Source organism: Canis lupus, chromosome 1 (genome assembly GCF_048164855.1).
Source record: "Canis lupus baileyi chromosome 1, mCanLup2.hap1, whole genome shotgun sequence".
Lineage (NCBI taxonomy): Eukaryota > Metazoa > Chordata > Mammalia > Carnivora > Canidae > Canis > Canis lupus.
Window position 1 is genome coordinate 88,250,344 of NC_132838.1, and position 19,881 is coordinate 88,270,224.

At 38.1% G+C, this 19,881-nt stretch overlaps 1 protein-coding gene across 3 annotated transcripts in view; it reads right to left on the reverse strand.

Moving 5' to 3' along the window:
• SMC5 (structural maintenance of chromosomes 5) overlaps window positions 1-17,555 on the reverse strand; it is a 92,932-nt gene extending 75,377 nt beyond the window's left edge. For 2 of the 3 annotated variants that reach the window (XM_072838436.1, XM_072838428.1), the window contains exons 1-3: window positions 17,269-17,555; window positions 12,460-12,601; window positions 5,782-5,834 (exon numbers count right to left, since the gene is read on the reverse strand). In XM_072838436.1, the coding sequence (XP_072694537.1) occupies window positions 5,782-5,834; window positions 12,460-12,601; window positions 17,269-17,459 (386 nt within the window). In that variant the 5' untranslated portion in view covers window positions 17,460-17,555. Of the gene's footprint in view, window positions 1-5,781; window positions 5,835-12,459; window positions 12,602-16,548; window positions 16,662-17,268 lie in introns of those variants that run through there. The other variant, XM_072838446.1, reaches the window with a different exon arrangement.
• Between the last annotated feature and the right edge of the window lie 2,326 nt (window positions 17,556-19,881).

The following is a 19,881-nucleotide window of genomic DNA, read 5'->3' on the forward strand; positions in this document are numbered from 1 at the left end:
AAATGTCAAGCAAAATAAATAAAAAATAAATCAACATCGAAATATATATGAAACTATAAAACACCAAAAACTGAGATAGGACTCCAAAAGCCACTGGAACTACATGAAACTAATGGGAAAAAAAGTCTTTTTTTTTTTTTTTTGGAAAAAAAGTCTTATAAGAAAAAAAAGAATATCAAAGAAACTAAGATTAGATTTACGTTTGAAGATTATAGAATTATACTTTGCATCTGTTGAGAAAAGACCTATCAATATAGACTTTTATATCTAGCCAATACATCTTTCTAGATTTAGAGTATAAGAACATCATTTTCAGACAAAAACTGAGTATGCTACTAGAAGATTTTCATTAAAGAAAACTTTAAAAAATATCTTCTGGCAGAAAGCGATCCTAGAGGAAATAAAAATGCAGCAAAGAATAAAAAGGCAAACCAAAAAAAAAGGGGGGGGGGGTAATTCTAAACAAACACTAACAGTATAAATTAATAATAGTTACTGTATCTTAAAGAGTTTAAAAGACAAGGTAAAATTAAAATAGTTCAAAAAATTATTCAAGGGGATCCTTGGGTGGCTCAGTGGTTTAGCACCTGCCTTCTGGCCAGGGCGTGATCCTGAAATCCCCTGAAATCCCAGGATCGAGTTTCACATCAGGCTCCCTGCACGGAGCCTGCTTCTCCCTCTGCCTGTGTCTTTGCCTCTCTCTTTCTTTCTCTCGGTCTCTCATGAATAAATAAAATCTTAAAAAAAAAAAAAAAAAAAAGTTATTCAAATAAAAGTACTCTAAGGTCTTTATTCAACAGAAAGATACAGACATTTCAGTCTAGACTCAAATTCAAGTATTTACATTATAAATTCCAACAACCACTAAAAGAAGAATGATAATTTCCAAAACAGTAGAGAAAAATTAAAACAAAAATCTAGACAATGGCAAGAGAGAAGAAATACTGAAAAGAAATCCAGGTGAACAAATAAAAAGCATGGAGTAAGACAGTAAAATAAGCCTCAACATGTAAGTCATTCAATAAACATAATGGATCATACGCACTATTTAAAAGGTGATATAAACAAGACCCAGCTATAATTTTCCAATGAGATACAAAAAGGTATAAAAAATTGGAAATAAATGAATAAAAATAAGATAACCTGGAAAATACTTTAAAAAGAAAGCTACCAACTACAGTAGTAGCAAATTAAAATACATTCTAAGGGAAATGCATCAAAAGATAAAGAAGTCAGTACCTAACAACAGAAAGTTCAACTCACTAGATAGATAGAACAATTTGAATCTTAGCTGCAACTAATAACGTCCTGAGAATACATAAAGCAAAAACTGATAGGACAAGGGTCACTGACAAATCTACAGAGAGGGACATGTAATACACCTTTTGCAGTTAATTGAAGAATCAATCAAATGATTGAAATCAGCAAAATAATCAGCTTTAACAATATGATTAATCAGCTTGAACTGAATAGAAAACACCGAACATATAAGAGCAGAGTACTCATTCTTTCAACTCAATAGGTAACAATTATGAAAACTCACTACAAAGAGGATGCCTTGATAAATTTCAAAGGTTTGGTGACATTACTCTCTCTACATATATCTACTATGTATGTATGTATGTATGTATTATGCTGTATATAATACTATGTATTATACTATATATCACTATAAGGTCATATATAGTAAAACATACAATAATGTACACTGCTATATATTATACTACTTATCACTAAGGTCATATATATACACAAAATGTACAATATATACAATATATAGTAATATTACACATGGTTCTATATATAATATACATAACATATAGTAGTAAACATACTAACGTTGTACAATTTTATATATTCATAATATACGTATTTTTTACCACAGTACTACTAGCAAAGTGGAAATCAATATTAAAATATAACAAGTAAATCACTACAAATTTTGAAACAACTTCTGATTTTGAACTTAAAGAAAATGAAGAAAATAGAATTGAAAAATAGGAAAATGCTATATACCAAAATTTGGGAGACAGACCTAAAGCAATATTGAGAGAGAAATTTTAACCTTAACTGTTTATATTAAGAAAAACAAAAGACTAAAAATTTGCACTAAGAAATCCATTTTAAGAAATTAAAGACCACAAAAAAGTTTCAAGAAGATTTAGTAAAGATAAGTATAGAAAATAATGAAACAGAAAACCATGATATAGCACAGAAACAACAATGCAGAAGTCAATTCACTGAAAAAGACTTAATAAAAGTGATAAACCAGTTTTTTTCACATCAAGGGGAAAACAACCAAGGAGGCTAATAACACTACTACACAAGACAGCTTCTACCACTCCTCTGCTCAAATCCTGGTGGGTTCACAGCTTACTCAAAAATTTAAAGTTCTTACACTGGCCTACAAGCCCCTATCAACCAGATCCTTGGTATTTTCAGACCTCATCTCTTATTATTCTCTTGTTCAGTGCAATGGAGTCAACTGGGTAGCACTTCCATCTTAGCATCTGTAGATGCTGAAATGCTGTTTCCCCAAATACCTCCAAGTTCAACACCTTATCTCCTTCAAGTCTTTATTCAAGTATTGACCTCTGAGTGAGAGCTTTCCTGATCACCCTATTTAATACTGTTAACTCCACTCTGGCACGCCCTCCCTATCCTCCTTTCCTACTCAATTTTCTACTTCACTAATCACCATCTAATCTAATATGTATTTTACCTATGTATTTATCTGTCCCTCCCCTCATGCCCCTAACCATAAATTAGAAAGATGCTCTGTCTCTCCTCTCCCTCAAAGAATTCGTACTCAAGAAATATCTGAAAATGATGGCATACATTTATGCCAGAATTATGTTATCCATTATTCCATTCAACAAATATGTGACCAGTTAACAGATTTATTCAACATCAATAACAATTTCAACTAATGATGAGTCGTTCTGTTTCATATTCCCAAACAAGTGACCACAATATAACTAGGGAAACTTCCCCTGTGGCAGACCTGGTAACATAACTCTGGTTCATGGTCACTGGTTAGATTATAACAGCTGGCCAGTAGCTATTACACACCAAAAAGTGTGCCTCTTTAGATAACTAAGAAAACAACTGGGACTTGGTGATTCCAAGCAGAAAATCAGGAGTGCTAACACCTGCAGCCACCCATACAAGACTTGAAACTTAAATATTAATACTCCCTCTGTGTTTTGTAAATATTCCTGGCTTAGTATATTTGTTTCAGTTGTAAAAGATAACAAACCACTGTGATCCATCAACGGTAACAAGGCTAACACAGGAGTATCCTTGGCAATTTTTAAAAAATGAGATGTAATTCATATATCATACATACCCCATCATTTTATATATACCAATTAATGCATTTTTATTATGGTAAAATGTACGTGACATAAAATTTACCATTTTAACCATTTTTAGGTATACAGGTGAAGGAATATGTGAATTAATAGTTTTTAGCATATTGACAAGGTTCTGCAACCATCACCACCAGCTAATTCCAAATTATTTTCAGCACCCCAAAAAAGAGCCCATATCTGTTAAGCAGTCACTCGCCACTCTCTCTTCCCCTCATTCCAAAGCAACCAGTAATCTATTTTCAGTCTCTACAGATTTGCCTATTCTGGACATTCCACAGAAGTGGAATCACACAGTATGCAGTATTTGTGTCTGGCTTCTTTCACAAAGCATGTTTTCTCAGTTCACCCTTGTTGGAGGATCAATCTTCCTTTCTATAGCTGAATCCGATGTCACTATGAACATACCACATTTTCTTTAGCCTTTTATCAGATGATAGACATCTGGAGTGTTTATAATTTCTCATTATTAAAATTAGGAAAAAGTTAATTATGTGCAAATGAATAAACATTCTCTAAAATAGTAACTGAATCAAAGATTATTTTATTTAAAATCTGATATATACTGCCAAATAAGACGTACTGCTAACATTCCTACATGACAGGATTCCCTTCTTTATACCATCACATCACTAAATTTTATTTAAAATTTTATTTTAAAACTTTTTCTAAACCGGGCAGCCCCAGTAGCTCAGCGATTTAGTGCCACCTTCACCCCGGGGCCGGATCCTGGAGAACCAAGAATCGAGTCCCACGTCAGGCTCCCTGCATGGAGCCTGATTCTCTCTCTGCCTGTGTCTCTGTCTCTGTCTCTGTCTCTCTCTCTCTCTCCCCTGTCATGAATAAATAAATGAAAAAAAATTTTTTTAATTTTTTTTTCTAAACTAAAAGAAAAAAAATCCTCATTTTGATTTCCTTCAAAATTGACGAGTTACAACTAATGAGTTGTATCCTTTTTATACATATTGGCAATTTATTTTACTTGGCATTACAATTCTCTGCTTATTTTCTAAGAGTTGTTTGTAATTTTTGCTGACTTGCATGAGACACTGGTATTTTGGTAATTTTAAGACATGTACATGTTATTTGTGCTGAGAATGTTTTCTCCCATCTGTCACTCACTCATTTTTAACTATGGTACCATTATTTTCGGCTGGATTTGTAAGTAATCTAAATTTCCTATCTTCCTTTTTATGTTTATTTGGTATCCTATTCTTCCTTTGGTATCCTTTGGTATCTTCCTTTGGTATCTTCCTTTGGTATCCTATTCTAGCCTTTCCTTTTCCTAAGATTTAAAAAATGATATACTTTTCTATTATTTTCAAAGTTACATATTTTTTCACTCAGTCATTAACACATTTAGATTTATAAGTAGGATGTTTGATAAAGCTCTAAATGTTCTTTGAAAAATTAATAGCCAATTAGTTTATCTCAATTTGAGTAATTCATAGCCTATGCTTAAACTGCCATCTTTACAATAAATTCTCTTACACGTTTAGATCTCCCTACATTTTCCATTCTGCTCCTCTAATTTTCTGTACTAATACCATTATCAACAGCTTTATAGTAAGTACACTTTAACATCTGGTACACAAACGACTTATTCATGATTCTGCTTTTTCAAAATCTTCTTGGGTTCTCCAGCACATTTATTCTCCCAGATGAACTTTAGAATCAACTTGCAAACTTACCTGTTGATACTCTAGTTGGAACTGTATCAAATTTATACATTAATAAGAAAGGATTGGCATGTTCATAATGACATTAGCTTTATGTTTCCAGGAACAAAGTATGCTTTCCCTGTTATTCAGGTCTCGGTTTTACATCTTTCAGTAAAATAGTACCATATTTTTTTAATAAATGGAGTATAATCTTGTTTTCTTTTACCTCTATTGTGCCTATTTCTCATCACTACATAAATAAAACGTTCTTCCACATTTTTTGAGTAAAAGATCATTTTCCCGTATCCTATAAAACGAGGAAGCTATCAGATGATCTTTAAAAGCTACATAAGCTCAAAAATTCCATGACTTTCTATAAACACTCCAAAACACAACGCTCACTAAAAACCAACTAACCAATGAACATATCTGTGTTTAAAAGACTAACAGTATATATACCAAGGATAGTTAACTGGTTTCATCTTGAATACTCTTACCCATCAGAAATAGCTGCCGAGAGGTAACTTCTTTAAGAATTCTACTGAAAGAAAAGTCTTACAACTTAGGTTTTAATAGAAACATAAGAAAATTACTTGTCTGGATAAAACATTCTTTAAATATTATTTATAATATTCTAATTCTAAATATTCATGCCATAATGCCACAATATTACTCTTTTCTAAAGTTATCATGAAAGCATGAACATAAGTCATACAGGAAAAAGTGGTTTCAGCACTTTTAACACTTACAATTCAATTTCAACCATTCCCTTGGAACATCCTCTCTTCACAAAAAAGCCAACCTAGAACAAAAAACAAAGTGCATGAGTGACATTCCCAGGTTATCACAGATTTAGCAAAGTCATTATTATTTGCCAAGTTAAAATTTTTTCAATAACTATTTTTTTCTGCCCACTCCCATCCCTTACCCAGATTTGGGAAATTGTTTCCATTGTTTCCTCCCACAAGTAACAATACTATTAGTTACCATTTATTGAACATTCTCTGTGCCAGATAGCCTCTCATAAAGCTTGCGACAAAGCTGATAAGTGATACAGAGCAAGGAATGACAGAGTAAGTAATGAACCCACATAATACGACTCCAGAGTCTGCATACTTAGCCTCTATACTAAATACTCTCAGTAGAGGCAAAAAAAAAAAACCAGGAGGAAAATAGGTTCTATGGATTAATCAAAGCTTTACCAAATCTCCTTATTACCACTGGAGACTTCTTTGGAGTAGCACAGATTAAATATTAACCAGTCTAATACTACCCATCCTGTTACTAATGAGGACATAATTGCCATTTTCTTAAAAAGAGGAATACACATAGCAAATACAATTTAAGTACAGTTTACATGATAAGTAGACATATTTAATCTAGTTTGAATATAGACATAAGCATAATCTTGAAGAGAGACTGTGGACCTAAAACAACAACAAAAAAAACAAAACAACAGATTGGATCTTCAATCTGGCTAAATAATTCTAAAAAAAAAAAAAAAAAGGCAGAAAATATATCTCGTAAATAATAATTCTTTTAATAGTGGTAACACCAGTGATGACAACAATTAGAACCACAAAAGGGAACATTTATTAAGCATTACCATATGCTACTGTGCTAAGCAATTTACAAATTTTTTTTAATACTCATGAGCAACTTTCGGAGGTATCATACCCATTTTACAGATGATGAACTGAGGCCCAGAAAGATGACAAAGGAGGTCTGTCCTCATAATTAGAAAGTATAGCTTAATGATTAAGAGTACATGCTTTAACACACACCATCCAGGTTCCAATCTCAACCTTGCCATTAATGTGTAAGTTACTTGTTACCACTGTTTTATAATTTCTTCATAAACAGGAAAAACAATGGCATTTTTGTAGGAGTGCTATTTGCTCATTAGCTTGCATCAATTAAAATACTTGTGTCAAGAAAAAAAAAAATCACAAGGCAGCTCTTATTATGAGGTATACATATGGATGGTAGAGAATATGGTAAATTCTTTTAGGATTTAACCGTAAATACATTAAAACTATTTTTGCTGAGGACTTATGTAGCCCCTAAAACCATCTGGGGATATCCAAAGGTCTGCCATCTGTCACCTAAGAAACCCTGCATACAGGATCCCTGGGTGGCGCAGCGGTTTGGTGCCTGCCTTTGGCCCAGGGCGCGATCCTGGAGACCCGGGATCGAATCCCACGTCGGGCTCCCGGTGCATGGAGCCTGCTTCTCTCTCTCTCTCTCTGTGTGTGACTATCATAAATAAATAAAAATTAAAAAAAAAAAAAAAAAAAACCCTGCATTCCACAGCCTTTAAAAACCTACCACTCAAAAAAAACAAAAAACAAAAAACAAAAAACAAAAAACAAACAAAAAAATCTACCACTCAAGGCACCTGGGTGGCTCAGTGGGTTGAGTATCTGCCTTTGGCTCAGGTTGTGATCCTGGGGTCCTAGGACTGAGTCCCACACTGGGCTCCCTCTCTGCTTATGTCTCTGCCTCTCTTTCTCTGTGTCTCTCATGAATAAATAAAATCTTTAAAAAAAAAAAAAATCCCTACCACTGAAGGGTAAGATCTAGCGTCTTTGATTGCCAAAAATTAATGGGAAGGTTGGTGGAAATTGTTACACACCAAACCATTCTGACTGTACAGTGTCTGGAGTACAATTCAGCAGACGATTACAGAGAGATAAGGATTTAATAAATGATTTTTGACAATTAAAAAACCATACATCAATATTTACAAAAACTCGTCCTTGGAAGTTATCTACTCCAACCTCCCTATCTTTATAATAAACTGAAGTCCAGACAAATGACTATGGTCACAAGGCTAATTATTAATAGAGCAGTATCTAGGAATATTATACCTCATAAATGCCTCCCATATAGCATTAAAAACACACACGTATTTTGAATAGGCTTATAATCTTAAGGGTATATGCTTCAACCTTATAATCCCACATTAAATATAAGCCTGGCTAAGAAACCTATAGCATCATTTTAGTAATACTGCAGTATTTCCCAGTAGTTTTAGAAAAACACAAAGAATCATTTAAACTTTTACAACTATTTTCCAGTTGGATTAACCCAACCCTCAAACTTTCTTTTTAAAACATAATTTTATGTGAAATATACACCAAACATTATACATAAACTTCATATACTGTTTGAAAGAACAATACAACAATCAGGCATCTATCAAAAATTTAAAGAATTGAACATTAACCATGTATCTGACATTCCGCGTATATAACTCACTACTATTGTATCCTCGCTCAGCAAATATAATCTCTAAGCTGACTTGATCATCCTTTTGCTTTTTAGTTTTGCTGTCTCTTTAAATATTAAATGTTTTGAACATTCTATAAATTCATATCTCATGTATTCTTCCAGAATAGCACTTTTCCTTAAAATTATTTTTGAGATTTAACCAATGAGCTATGGTTTATTTTCACTAATTTGTAATATTCAATTTTACTTCACTATACGAGGATTTATTTTAAAATACTGCTGTAAATATTTTAATAATTTTTGCCTAGTATTAATGTACAAGAGCTGTCTAGAAGAATTTGAGAGATTTGGTATATGCATATGCAGATTCACTAGGTAATGCCCTTTTCCAAGACTTTACAAATTTATATTCCCACCAAGAGTGCATCAGAGTTCCCATTATTCCATATCCTCGTAAGCACATGGCACTGCCAGAATTTTTGTGACACTGAGGAATATACCTCGCCAGGATTAATGTACATTTCTCTGACCATTATTGAAGTTGAGGATCTTTTCATATATAGTTGGGCCCTGAACAACACAAAGGAGTGCCAACTCCCTGCATAAAACTTTGCATTAACTTCTGACGTCCCCAAAACATAACTATTAATTGCCTACTATTGACCAGAATCCTTACCAATATGTCAACAGTTAATACATATTTTATATATTACATGTACAATATATTGTTTTCTTACAACTACAAAAAACAAGTTACTAAGAAAATCATATGGAAAATGTACATTTATACTACCATACTGTATTTACTGAAAAAAAAAAAAAAAAAAAACCTCATATAGGTAAACTCGCACAGTTCAAACCTATGTTGTTCAAAGATCAACATTTATTGGCTATTTGAGCTGCCTCTTCTGTGCAGTGTCTCAGTACAGCTTTTGTCCATTTTTAATTGTTATTGTTTTGTTACTGAAAAGTTTAAATACCAATCTTTTGTTATATGGGTTATATATACCTTCCCCCAATTTGTGGCTGGTCTTTTTCTTTATAGTGCTTTTTGATAAGAGTTTAACTTTTATCAGTATTTTCCTTTTCAATCTATACTTTTACTTGATAAATTTCTATTTAACCCAAAAGATATTCACAAAGTTATTCTCCTCTATACCAGTATCTTCTAAAAACTTTGTCAATCACATTTAGATCTTCAATCGACTTGCAATTAATTGATCTGTGTTCAAGTGTGAGAATACAATTTCTTTTTTCCTATGCAATTATCTCAGTGCTATTTATCCATCTTTCCCCGTTCAGCTACAATGTCAGTCATCATAAATCAAGAGTCTACTCACCATGGCTTTGTATCTAGGCTCTTTATTCTATCACATTACACTGGTCTGATGTATATTCCACCAATATACCATAGGTGGGTTTTTTTTTTTTTTTTAGTACAATTAACAATGTTATTAGTTTCAGATATATAACACAATGATTTAAGAATTCTATACATGACACATGCTCAACAGTGTAGTCATCATCTGTAACTATGCAAAGTTATTATAATACTATTCACTATATTCCTTATACTGTGTTTTATCCCTTTGACTTTTAGAGCTGGAAGTCTGTTTCTCAATTTCCTTCAATGTTCACCCAAACGCACCTCTTCTTCCCCTCTGGCAACCACTGGTGTGTTCTGTATTTGAGTCCATTTCTGGGTTTATTAGATTCTCATACAACTAAAATCATACGGTATTTGTGTCTTTATCAGATTTATTTCACTTAGTCTAACACCCTCTAGGCCCATTCATGTTGTTGCAAACATCAATTTCATTCTTTATGTCTGAATAATATTCCATATGATGTTTTAATTTACTATTACTGCGTGTTAAGTCTTGACATCTAATAAGGCAAGTTTTCCCATTTTGTTGAATTTCTTTAGGAGTATTTTAACTATACTTGGCCCTTTATTCTTTCACCTAAAATTTAGAAATAGCTTGTAATTTGCTACAGACAGCATTAGGATTTTGACTGGAATGATGCTCAAATAAGTAAATCAACATGAAGAACGACATTTTTATACAAGGTCTTCCTGTCCACTAATATAGTACAACTGTCCATCTCATCAAACGCCAGTATTTTCAAATAAAATTTTATGGCTTCTAAATATAGCTCTTACATGTCTTATTAGTTTATTGCTATTAACTTGTACTTTTGGTGCTACTGTAAATAGTTATCTATTTTTAATTGCATTTTTCTGTCCATTGTTAATGTATGGAAATATGATTTTGTTACATAATCTAGCAATCCTGATAAATTTCCAAATTAATTCATCAGAAGGCTTATCTGTAGTCTCTTTTTCACTGCAAATTTTTTATAAACCTGTAAATGACAGTTTTCTAACTTGTATCTTTTGTCTTACCTTACTGTTCTAGCTAAAACTTCCAGTACATTAAATAGCAGTGCTAGTAGTTAACCCTGACTTGTTCTTGAACTTGTTGTATGTTTTACCTTTTATGTAATTTAAAAAGGTAGGTATCTTCTAATCCTAATTTGCTAAGACTTTATCATAAATTACTGTGAATTTATGCTTTTCCTCCACTGAGATGATCATCCAGTTCTCCTTTAAAATGTTATGTAGGGTGCCTGAGTGGCACATTCGGTTAAGCATCTGCCTTTGGCTCAGGTCATGATCCCAGAGTCCTGGGATTGAGCCCCGTGTCCGGCTCTTTGCGCAGTAGGAGTCTGGGTCTCCCTCTCCCTCTGTGAGCACTCTGTCTCTCAAATAAATAAAATCCTTAAAAAAAAAAAAAGTGATATGCAAAAAAGATAAAAAAAAAACATGATATATTAATTTCCTGCTAATGTTCAATCTCTCATTCCTTGATTACATTTGGTCATGATGTATTATGCTTTTTATGTATTACATTCAACAGACTAAAGTTTCTTAAGATTTTTGCTCCCATGTTCATGAGTAGGACTATCTTTTAATTTTCTCATCCCATCCTCAACAGATGCTGGTACTGTTATTCTGGTACAGTCATATTCTTTGCGTAAAATAGGAAGTGATTGCTTTTAGAGCAGCATATAATGGATAATGGTCTTTGATAATTGTCTCTGGTGTTCTAAGGAAAAAAAATGAATGGCTGACTTTTTCTACTGATTTTGATCATTTACATAGTTGTAAAAACTTTATGCTAATAAAGCTTGAATTCTTCATGTTGTTCATAGTATTTTTTGTTTTGTTTTGGGAGGAGATAAACCAATTTTATTATCCATCATTATGTCACACAAAAATCTAGGAACAGATTTGTAGAGAAGTAGTAAATGAATAGTAAACGAGAGAAATGGAAAGAATTTAAATTTGAATTATTTTCCATATTAGGATGAAAACCCTTTCACAATATGTATGTGCCTAGTTTCAGGGTAGATTGTTCCCTGGCCAAAGCCGGCCATAAAATAGAAGGTATTCAAGGTCTTGCCAGCTCTACCAGACCCTGACAAAACCTTTATGATCTTCATGGAAAATGATGTGTTCCTCAAGCTCCAGTGCTGTGCTGAGCTCTACCAACTCATCTGCAAAAGTGTCATCTGCCCATCCGTCTGCCAGGAAATCCATCACGTGCTCACATAAGGCCCAGTCCAGGGGATCAGTGTTGAGTGTGTAATTCACATCCTTTCACTCAGACTCAACAATGGGCTGAAAGCTCACTTCCATCATAGAGAAAAAGGTCTCTCTCAACCTCTTCTTCTTGCTCAGCCTCACCTTCTGGACAGGGACAGTCCAGCACTGGTGGCTTTCTTGCCACCAGTCTTTCTAACTTCAACCACAAAAGTGAGGGCTGACCATCAATTCAGGCTGTTCTTTTAACCTTCTGCCCTTGGTAGGGCTCCTCCTCCCCACGAAATGTTGGCAGGATGTTAATGTTCAAAGTGACAGTGATCTTTCCTCCAGCAATACACTTAAAACGACATCTTACACTAGTCTTACACTAGTCTGAAAAATTATAGTGTTACATACTTGGAGAATTCTCTACGTATACTTCTAGAAATGGCAATCTCCTCCCGGCAGTCTACCTGCAAACTTCATTCTTTATATTCAAATTCTACATCTTTGTGATACCCAAGGAACGGAGATATAGAAAGTGATTTGTTACTAAAAGCAAGTCAACTCTGATTTTTTTTTTTAAGTACTTATATTAACTCACCTTATCTGCTCGTCCCATGAAAGCAGGTTTGCCTGCTAATCCAAGACAAATGGCACACACGATGCTAGACTTCCCTGTTCCATTAGCTCCAATAATCATATTCAGGTGGGGTCCAGGAGACACTTCACAGATATCATACGTTCTGAATTATAAAGAGGTTAAATTACTAAGACATAACAAGTGAAGAATATTTTCTTTACAAAAACATTTATTCTTGCTTATATTATCTAAGGGCTTCCTGGAGTTCCTTTAGAAGCCAGCTGACCTTACATTTTAACGTATTTATACATTGTTAATAAACTAGAGAAAAAAGAAAATCAATGGAAGAAATGAGAAAGTGATAATGCAAATCTGAAATAAGATTATCAGTGAGAAAATAAGATTTCATAGGTCCTTTTCAAACATATGTCTGTTGAATAAAGCAAAGTTTGATATTATTTATTCCTCTAATAATTAGAATACATGAGAAAACTTATCAGAGCTAGGATACAAATAATTTTTTTTAATTTTATGTAAGAGGGGCACCTGGGGGGCTCAGTCGGTTAAGTGTCTGCCTTTGGCTCAGGTCATGACCCCAGGGTCCTGGGAATCAAGCCCCACATCGGGCTCTTCATTCAGAAGGGAATCTGCTTCAGGATCCCTGGGTGGCTCAGCAGTTTGGCACCTGCCTTCAGCCCAGGATGTGATCCTGGAGTCCCAGGATCGAGTCCCACATCAGCCTCCCTGCATGGGGTCTGCCTGTCTCTCTCTCTCTCTCTCTCTCTCTCTCTCTCTCTCTCGCTGGTCCTTCTCTCTCTCATGAATAAATAAAATCTTTAAAAAAAAAAAAAAAAAGAAAGAAAAGAAAAAGGGAGTCTGCTTCTTCCTCTGCTCCCTTCCATTGCTCATGCTCTCTCAAATAAAATCTCAAAAAAAAAAAAATTATGTGAAGAGAAGCCACAGCTCATCTTAAATCTGTGCATTTTTCACTTCTACTTCTCGAATTAAAATGCTTAATAGCAACTTCTCACATTTTACTACTTGAAATAATCCAAATTTCTATTCTAATTACAAACTGGAGATATAAACTCAATGGTTTCATTTTATTACAAATTTTTAAAAATCCATTTCTTTTAATATCCTGCCAGAGGTTCACCAAAAGATCCACTGTTAGTCCATATTCAAATAAATGTTATTCCTATGGGAAGAAACAAGAATGCATCATCACCAAGCACTTTTGTAAACTCCCTCAAACCAGAAAGCTGCCTGCTGTCCAGCAGTTTTAATCTTCTATCTCCAACAGAAGCACCTAATCTGTATTAGCCACCAAGGACAACTACAGCAAAATGTGAAACAAATGCATTCCGATAATCTACTTTGTCTCTGAATATCCTAAATTAGAACCTACAAATAATATCCTCTTCCCAAATGGTTTGAGTTAGCTGACAACTACTTCCCCAAGAATAAAAACTTACCCTACTACTAACCTGGTAGGTATATAACTAATTTAACAAAGTACACTTCCACTTTAGGAATCAAATAATCTGAAATGTCACATAGTAATAAATGTAAATACAGGGAGTAAACAAGTATTTTCTGACAGGTTTCCAACTGTACGTCTCAACACAGCATCTACCTACTTTATCATTTCAAATACTTTGTTCTGTTCCCAGCAGGATCATAAAGAAACCCTTAGTGTCATGGTTAAAATGAAACTAACTTGGGTACTTCAGGCATCTGGAAAATGACCAGCCTTGGAACTTCATCACAGAAAAACACTAAGCCCCAATTTCCTGCTGTAAAATCTGTGCCACTGTCTTACTAAAACAAGTGATGTAAGTGATGTTTAAGATAACAATAAAAACAAGAGGAAAAAGGAAAATTCCTGGCCTATAACATACAGATATTATCAACAAAGTTGCTAAACACACACACACACACACACACACACACACAACGCCTTCACATGTAAAAAAAAAAAAAAAAAAAGAAAGAAAGAAAATTAGTTGGTCTGACTCTGTAATCTATCGGGAATTCCCTTTTGGGTGAGTTTTCTTTTTTTCTGAGCGCCTTCAGAAAAGAGCTGTCAAAGGCCCATGCTCTTCTCCATCTATGTATTTTGCCAGGTATCTCACATACTCTTCATGACTTCTGGTAGGATCTACATGCTCAAAGTCAAACCATGTAACCTACAGATGCAATTACCACTTCCAGAACTGTCTTTGGATGTTGCACAACAGTCACCTCAAACATCCCACATTCAAAACTAAAACCCACTAGCTTTCCAATCCAAAAACCACTCTTGTGTTCTCTTAGTGAATGGTACCATCATTCATCCCACTGCCCAAATCAGAAACCGAGACGTTAAGTTTCTCATCATCTTTGATTCTACCATCTTCTTCACCTCTGCCCCCCATCATCCGGTCACCAAGTCATGCTGGTAGACAAGCAATTCTGAGATCACTCATTAAGAAAAAAGAAAGAAAAAGAAAAAATAGGACTCTTGCATCATCTTTTCTTACTTTCTATCTCCTTCCTTGTTCTCTAATCTGACCTCTAAATTCTACCTACCATGAACTTCTTCCCGACTATCTTACACTTATTTATTCTCCCAAGCCTTCGCACATGCTATTTTCCATCAGCAGAAATCTCTCCCTCCATTCCCAAGCCCCACTGGACTTGGGTTTGCTCCTAGGAATTCTTCTAGGAAGTACTCTTTCGGGCCACTTTGGTTCTCCAGGCCCACCCTTCCTCCCTCATTCTTAAAACTCAGCATCCTCTCATTGTGAGAATCAACAGGCTAGCTCTGCACTTTGCAGCCACCTCTTCCTTCTCCTCTTCATATCCAAGCTTTATTTCCTCACATTCATTCATTCTTCTAGGACTTGCAAAATGTTGCGCTTACCTGGCTTCAAAGGGTAAGAGAATTCCTAATTGCTGAATGCAGTGAGCTCTTTTCAGTTCCACTATCTTGTATCAGATGCCAAAGTAGCAGATGATATTTTTGAAACACTTTTCCCCCTAGGCTCCTGAGAGAATACTCTCTCCCACGATACTCCTCTTACCTCCCTGAACAGTTCCCTTCTCCATCCAAACAACTCCTCTGCTCACTCTTACGTGTTGGCATTCCTCCAGGACACCACAGTTGGCCTTCTATTCCAATTTATATTTCCTTTTGGGCAACCTCAACTGTTTCTGCAACTTCAAGAATCACCTCTATGCATGACTTCCAAATCTCTCACCTGTTTGCATTTTCCTGACCCTAAAATTACTGCTCATGGAAGACCTTTTTTAGACACCCCCATGGGAAACTTCAAATCACAGGATCCAGAAAGTAATTATCATTATCCTCCCCAAATTGCTCCGTCTTCTGAAAAGGGCCACATCCGACCAAGAGCCAAGACAGAGACTTGAGAAAAATACTGTCTTACTCTCTTACCCTCAGGCCTCCCGATCTGTAGCCAGATCCTGCCAAATCTCTTTTCCACTACTTCCCACTGTTACTCCTAGGTTCGAAAACCAATCATGTCTTACCGTTGTAAAAGTCTTCTTGGCTTCCGATCTTGGACCCTTTCTAAATCATCTTTCACACTGCTTCCAGAGTAATATAAATCACATGCCATTCCCAGGTTGCCAACAGGATTATTGGAATTCCTCAGCATAGAGAACAAAGATCCTCAAGAGCTGCCTACCTCGTTAGTATCATCTTTGTCCACATCGTCACTCTCACTCACACCCTACGTGCTAACCATACTAGAACTTCCTAAATACAGCTGTTTCAGGCGGTTTCTTCTGAAACAGTGCTCTTCCCTTAAAACTTTCATAACCTCCTGTACAAAGCCCTTTCTCACAGTTATGAATAAAATTAACCACTTCAGCCTCTGTGCCCACACAGCACCCTGATACATACATATCTATAAATACATACACGCATTATCATGGTAGGTGACTCATTTGATTATCTTTCCTGATCTAGATTCATATAGCAATTCAGCTACTTATTGGCAGTATAACATGGGTAAATTAACCTGACATCATCTCATCAGTGAAGATGAAGAGTTGTTAGGAGAGAATCAGAGTATTATGTAAATAAAGCATCTACTTCTATACCTGGCACATGATAGACACGGGGGCGCGGGAACCACAACGTTGGTAGTTACAATTCTGTTATCCTAAGCCCCCATGTGCAAGCTTTAAAAAAAATAGTGGGGGGTGGGGGGGGGAGTGGGAAGACCTTGACCAACAAAACTGTAAGGTGCTAGAGAGATACACAGTATCTGTGTTAAAAGATATTTACTAAATTCTCAAACGATTATTACGATTCTTAGTTGCCTGGAGAGAAAGAAAAGGAACGGGGCGCGGGGGGGGGGGGGAGCTGGATGCTGAGGGCTCCGGGGTCTGCTAGGAGGCCCAACAATCCAGAGCGAGGCTTATTAGTTTGCTTGTACGTTTCCACCTCCAGGAGGAACCACCTTCACCATCTTGTCCACCTGGCGACCGCTGACTCCTCCCGAGTCGGCCACAGCATCACCGCTGCTCCGATTTCACCGTGGCTTCCTCGGAGTTGCCAGCGCCCCTACTTCTGGGATTCGCACATCACGTCCTCCCTCCGTAGGCCGTGACTCCGGCCGACACAAATCCGGGCCCTACCCCGTCCGCTGCCCGCCCTGTGACGCCTTCAGAAAACGCTGGCTGAATGAATTAAAAAAAAAAAAAAAAAAAAAAGCCCACCCCGCATCGCAGCAGACGCACGCCGACCGCCCGCGGGCCCGCTCGCCTCCCCGCCGCGCCCCGCCCCGCCCCGCGGCGCCGCGGCCTCCGGACACTCACAAGAAGTTCTCCATCACGATGCGGACGATAGAGCCCTCCACGAAAGGCCTGGACGATGGCAGCGGCGGCGGCGGCGCCGGCGGGGCCGAGCTCTTCCTCTTGCTCGGGACCTCCGACGAGGGATCCCTCGGGAGAGCTCTCTTGGAGGCCACGGTGCCTGGGGTCGACGACTTCCTACTCGGAGTCGCCATCCCGGCGTCCCCGCCGCCCCGCGGGCGCTTCCGTTCCCACCGACCTGCGGCCCCGGCGCCCCGGCGCCCGGCTCCCGCGCGAACTGCCCGGCCCGCGAGCCCGCCCCGCGCCTGCGCAGTCCGGCCCGGCGGCGTCAGCGGGCGGCCCCGCCCCTCGGCGCCGGGCCTCGGGGGCGGGCGGCAGCCAGGACGCGGGCCGGGGCGGCGGCCCCCCCAGCGCGCGGCTACCCGGCCGTGCCCCCGAAGCGCTCGTGCATATTTCACGGTTCGGGCTTTTTGGCTCAGAAAAAGATGTCAGTTGCATTTAGTACTCGGAAAGCCCTCTGAGCGCTCGGAGGAAGCCGGCCCGCGAAGAGGACGGAGGGAGACGTTCGGCGGCCGCGGGCGGACCCTGCCCGCGCGCACCCGGACTCGCCTGCTTCGGGCTCTTCCGCGTCTCACCCTGCTCCCCGCTGGGCCTCATGCAGGTCCCCGTGTCCAAAAAAGAAAACTCCAGCGGTGGCCCTGCGCCCGCGTCTCCCCTGAGCCGCGTGGTGCCAGGTACCCGGGGCGCTCCAACTTGCAAACGGCCTCCCTGCAAGCAGACACTCCGCCCCCTCGCTCCCTCCTTCCCTTTTAAGGCTTCCTGCCCCGAGGTTTCTAGAAACCCAGGAGCTCGAGCGCAGCGGCTTCAGTGGGTCGCGCTTCCACTTAAACCTGCGCACCTGCCGCTGGTTAACCTCGTTGAACGGGAGGCGCACCGAAGCTGCCGCAGCGCCTCGACCACTCAGCGTCTCGCTAATGTCTAACCCGCCAGAGGCCGGAGCTGCGGCTCTGAGGGACCCCAGCCAGGGATGCCTGCCTGCGCCCCTGCCCGGTGTGGGAGACAGAAAAAGAACCAGTGGAGCAGGTTCAGGATCATTCCAGGCTGTGCTAGGTGCTGTGAAACAGAACTCAGGTGATGGGGGGAGGCACAGAAGGTTGTCAGAAGAGGTGGTGTTTGAGTGGAACCCTAAATGCTAACAAAAAAAAAAAAAAAAAAGTATTCCAGGCATGGACAAAAGCTCTGGAGTGGGAACAGGGGGACTTCTGAGGAACAAAGGGAAGGCCTGTGTGGCTGCGGTGAGTGATCACCTGACCATTGCACCTGACCAGAGCCTTGCCCACCATAGCTGAGCTGATTTTTATTTTTAAGGCTTTGGGAAGCCCATTGGATGGTTGTAAGCAAGAGAGAGACGTGATCTGATTCAAGTTTTTAAATAATCCCTCATTACTGTTTGGAGAGGGTCAAGCCTGGAACCGGGGAAGCCGTTTGAAAAACAGGTGCAGTAGAACCCTCATTCCTGACTCGAGGACCAGTGCTCCTTCCCCAGGTGCCTGGCGCTTCCTCTCACACAAGTGGCATCAGTGCTCTCTAAAAGTTATTATCAGAGAAAATAGAATGAGAAGAAAAGCATATGAACTCGTCGTGGTTACTAGAAATAATGATAAATTGCAAATTACAATACAGAAGAATAATTTTAGAACTTTTAGGTCTTAGGGGGGGCTCTATCCTGTCATTCCCCCACAAGGCTAGGACACTTTTTTTTTGAAAAGTAATTTGTTACCTCATTTCAAGAACCTTAGAAGCGTCAAAGTCTATGAAGAAATGATTACATTTGGGGGAAATCTATCCTCATGAGTAAATAAATAAAATCTTTTTTTAAAAAGGAAAATATCATTGCTTTTGCTTTGAGTTACAAAACCAATACATGTTAGGTGTAGAAACCTTGGGAACTCACAGAAATACTGTACAAAGTGAGAATTTACTCTTAATTCCTCTACCCAGGCTAATCACTGTTAAGGTTTAGGTGTATGTTATATCTTCCTTCCTTTTGTATGCATGATATGCAACTTTTGTTGCTGCCCTCCAAAAAAACAAAACAAAAAAAAAACATGATGCCACATGAATTATAGCATTTATTTTTTTAAAGATTTTATCTATTTATTTATTCATGAGAGACAGAGAGAGAGAGAGAGAGAGAGAGGCAGAGACACAGGCAGAGGGAGAAGCAGGCTCCTTGCAGGGGGCCCGATGTGGGACTTGATCCTGGGACTCCGGGACCACACCCTGGGCTGAAGGCAGACGCCCAACCACTGAGCCACCCAGGCATCCCAAATTACAGCATTTAATACCCCTTTTCTCATATAATATGAATGTATTTCCATGCCATAAAAATATTTTTCTGTGACATAGTTTTAAGTAGCCATATAGTATTCCATCAAACATAAACTAATTGATTTAAACATTTCTTTTTTGTCTGTGTAACTGGCAGTTAGCAGGAACCAGGGGTGCTCTGGCTGACTATACTAGCTCAGTGCTTCCTAACATTCTTTAATAATTTCACGCACCCATAAAAGTATCTTGCCACACCTGGTTTCTTTAATTCCACTGGTGAAAACT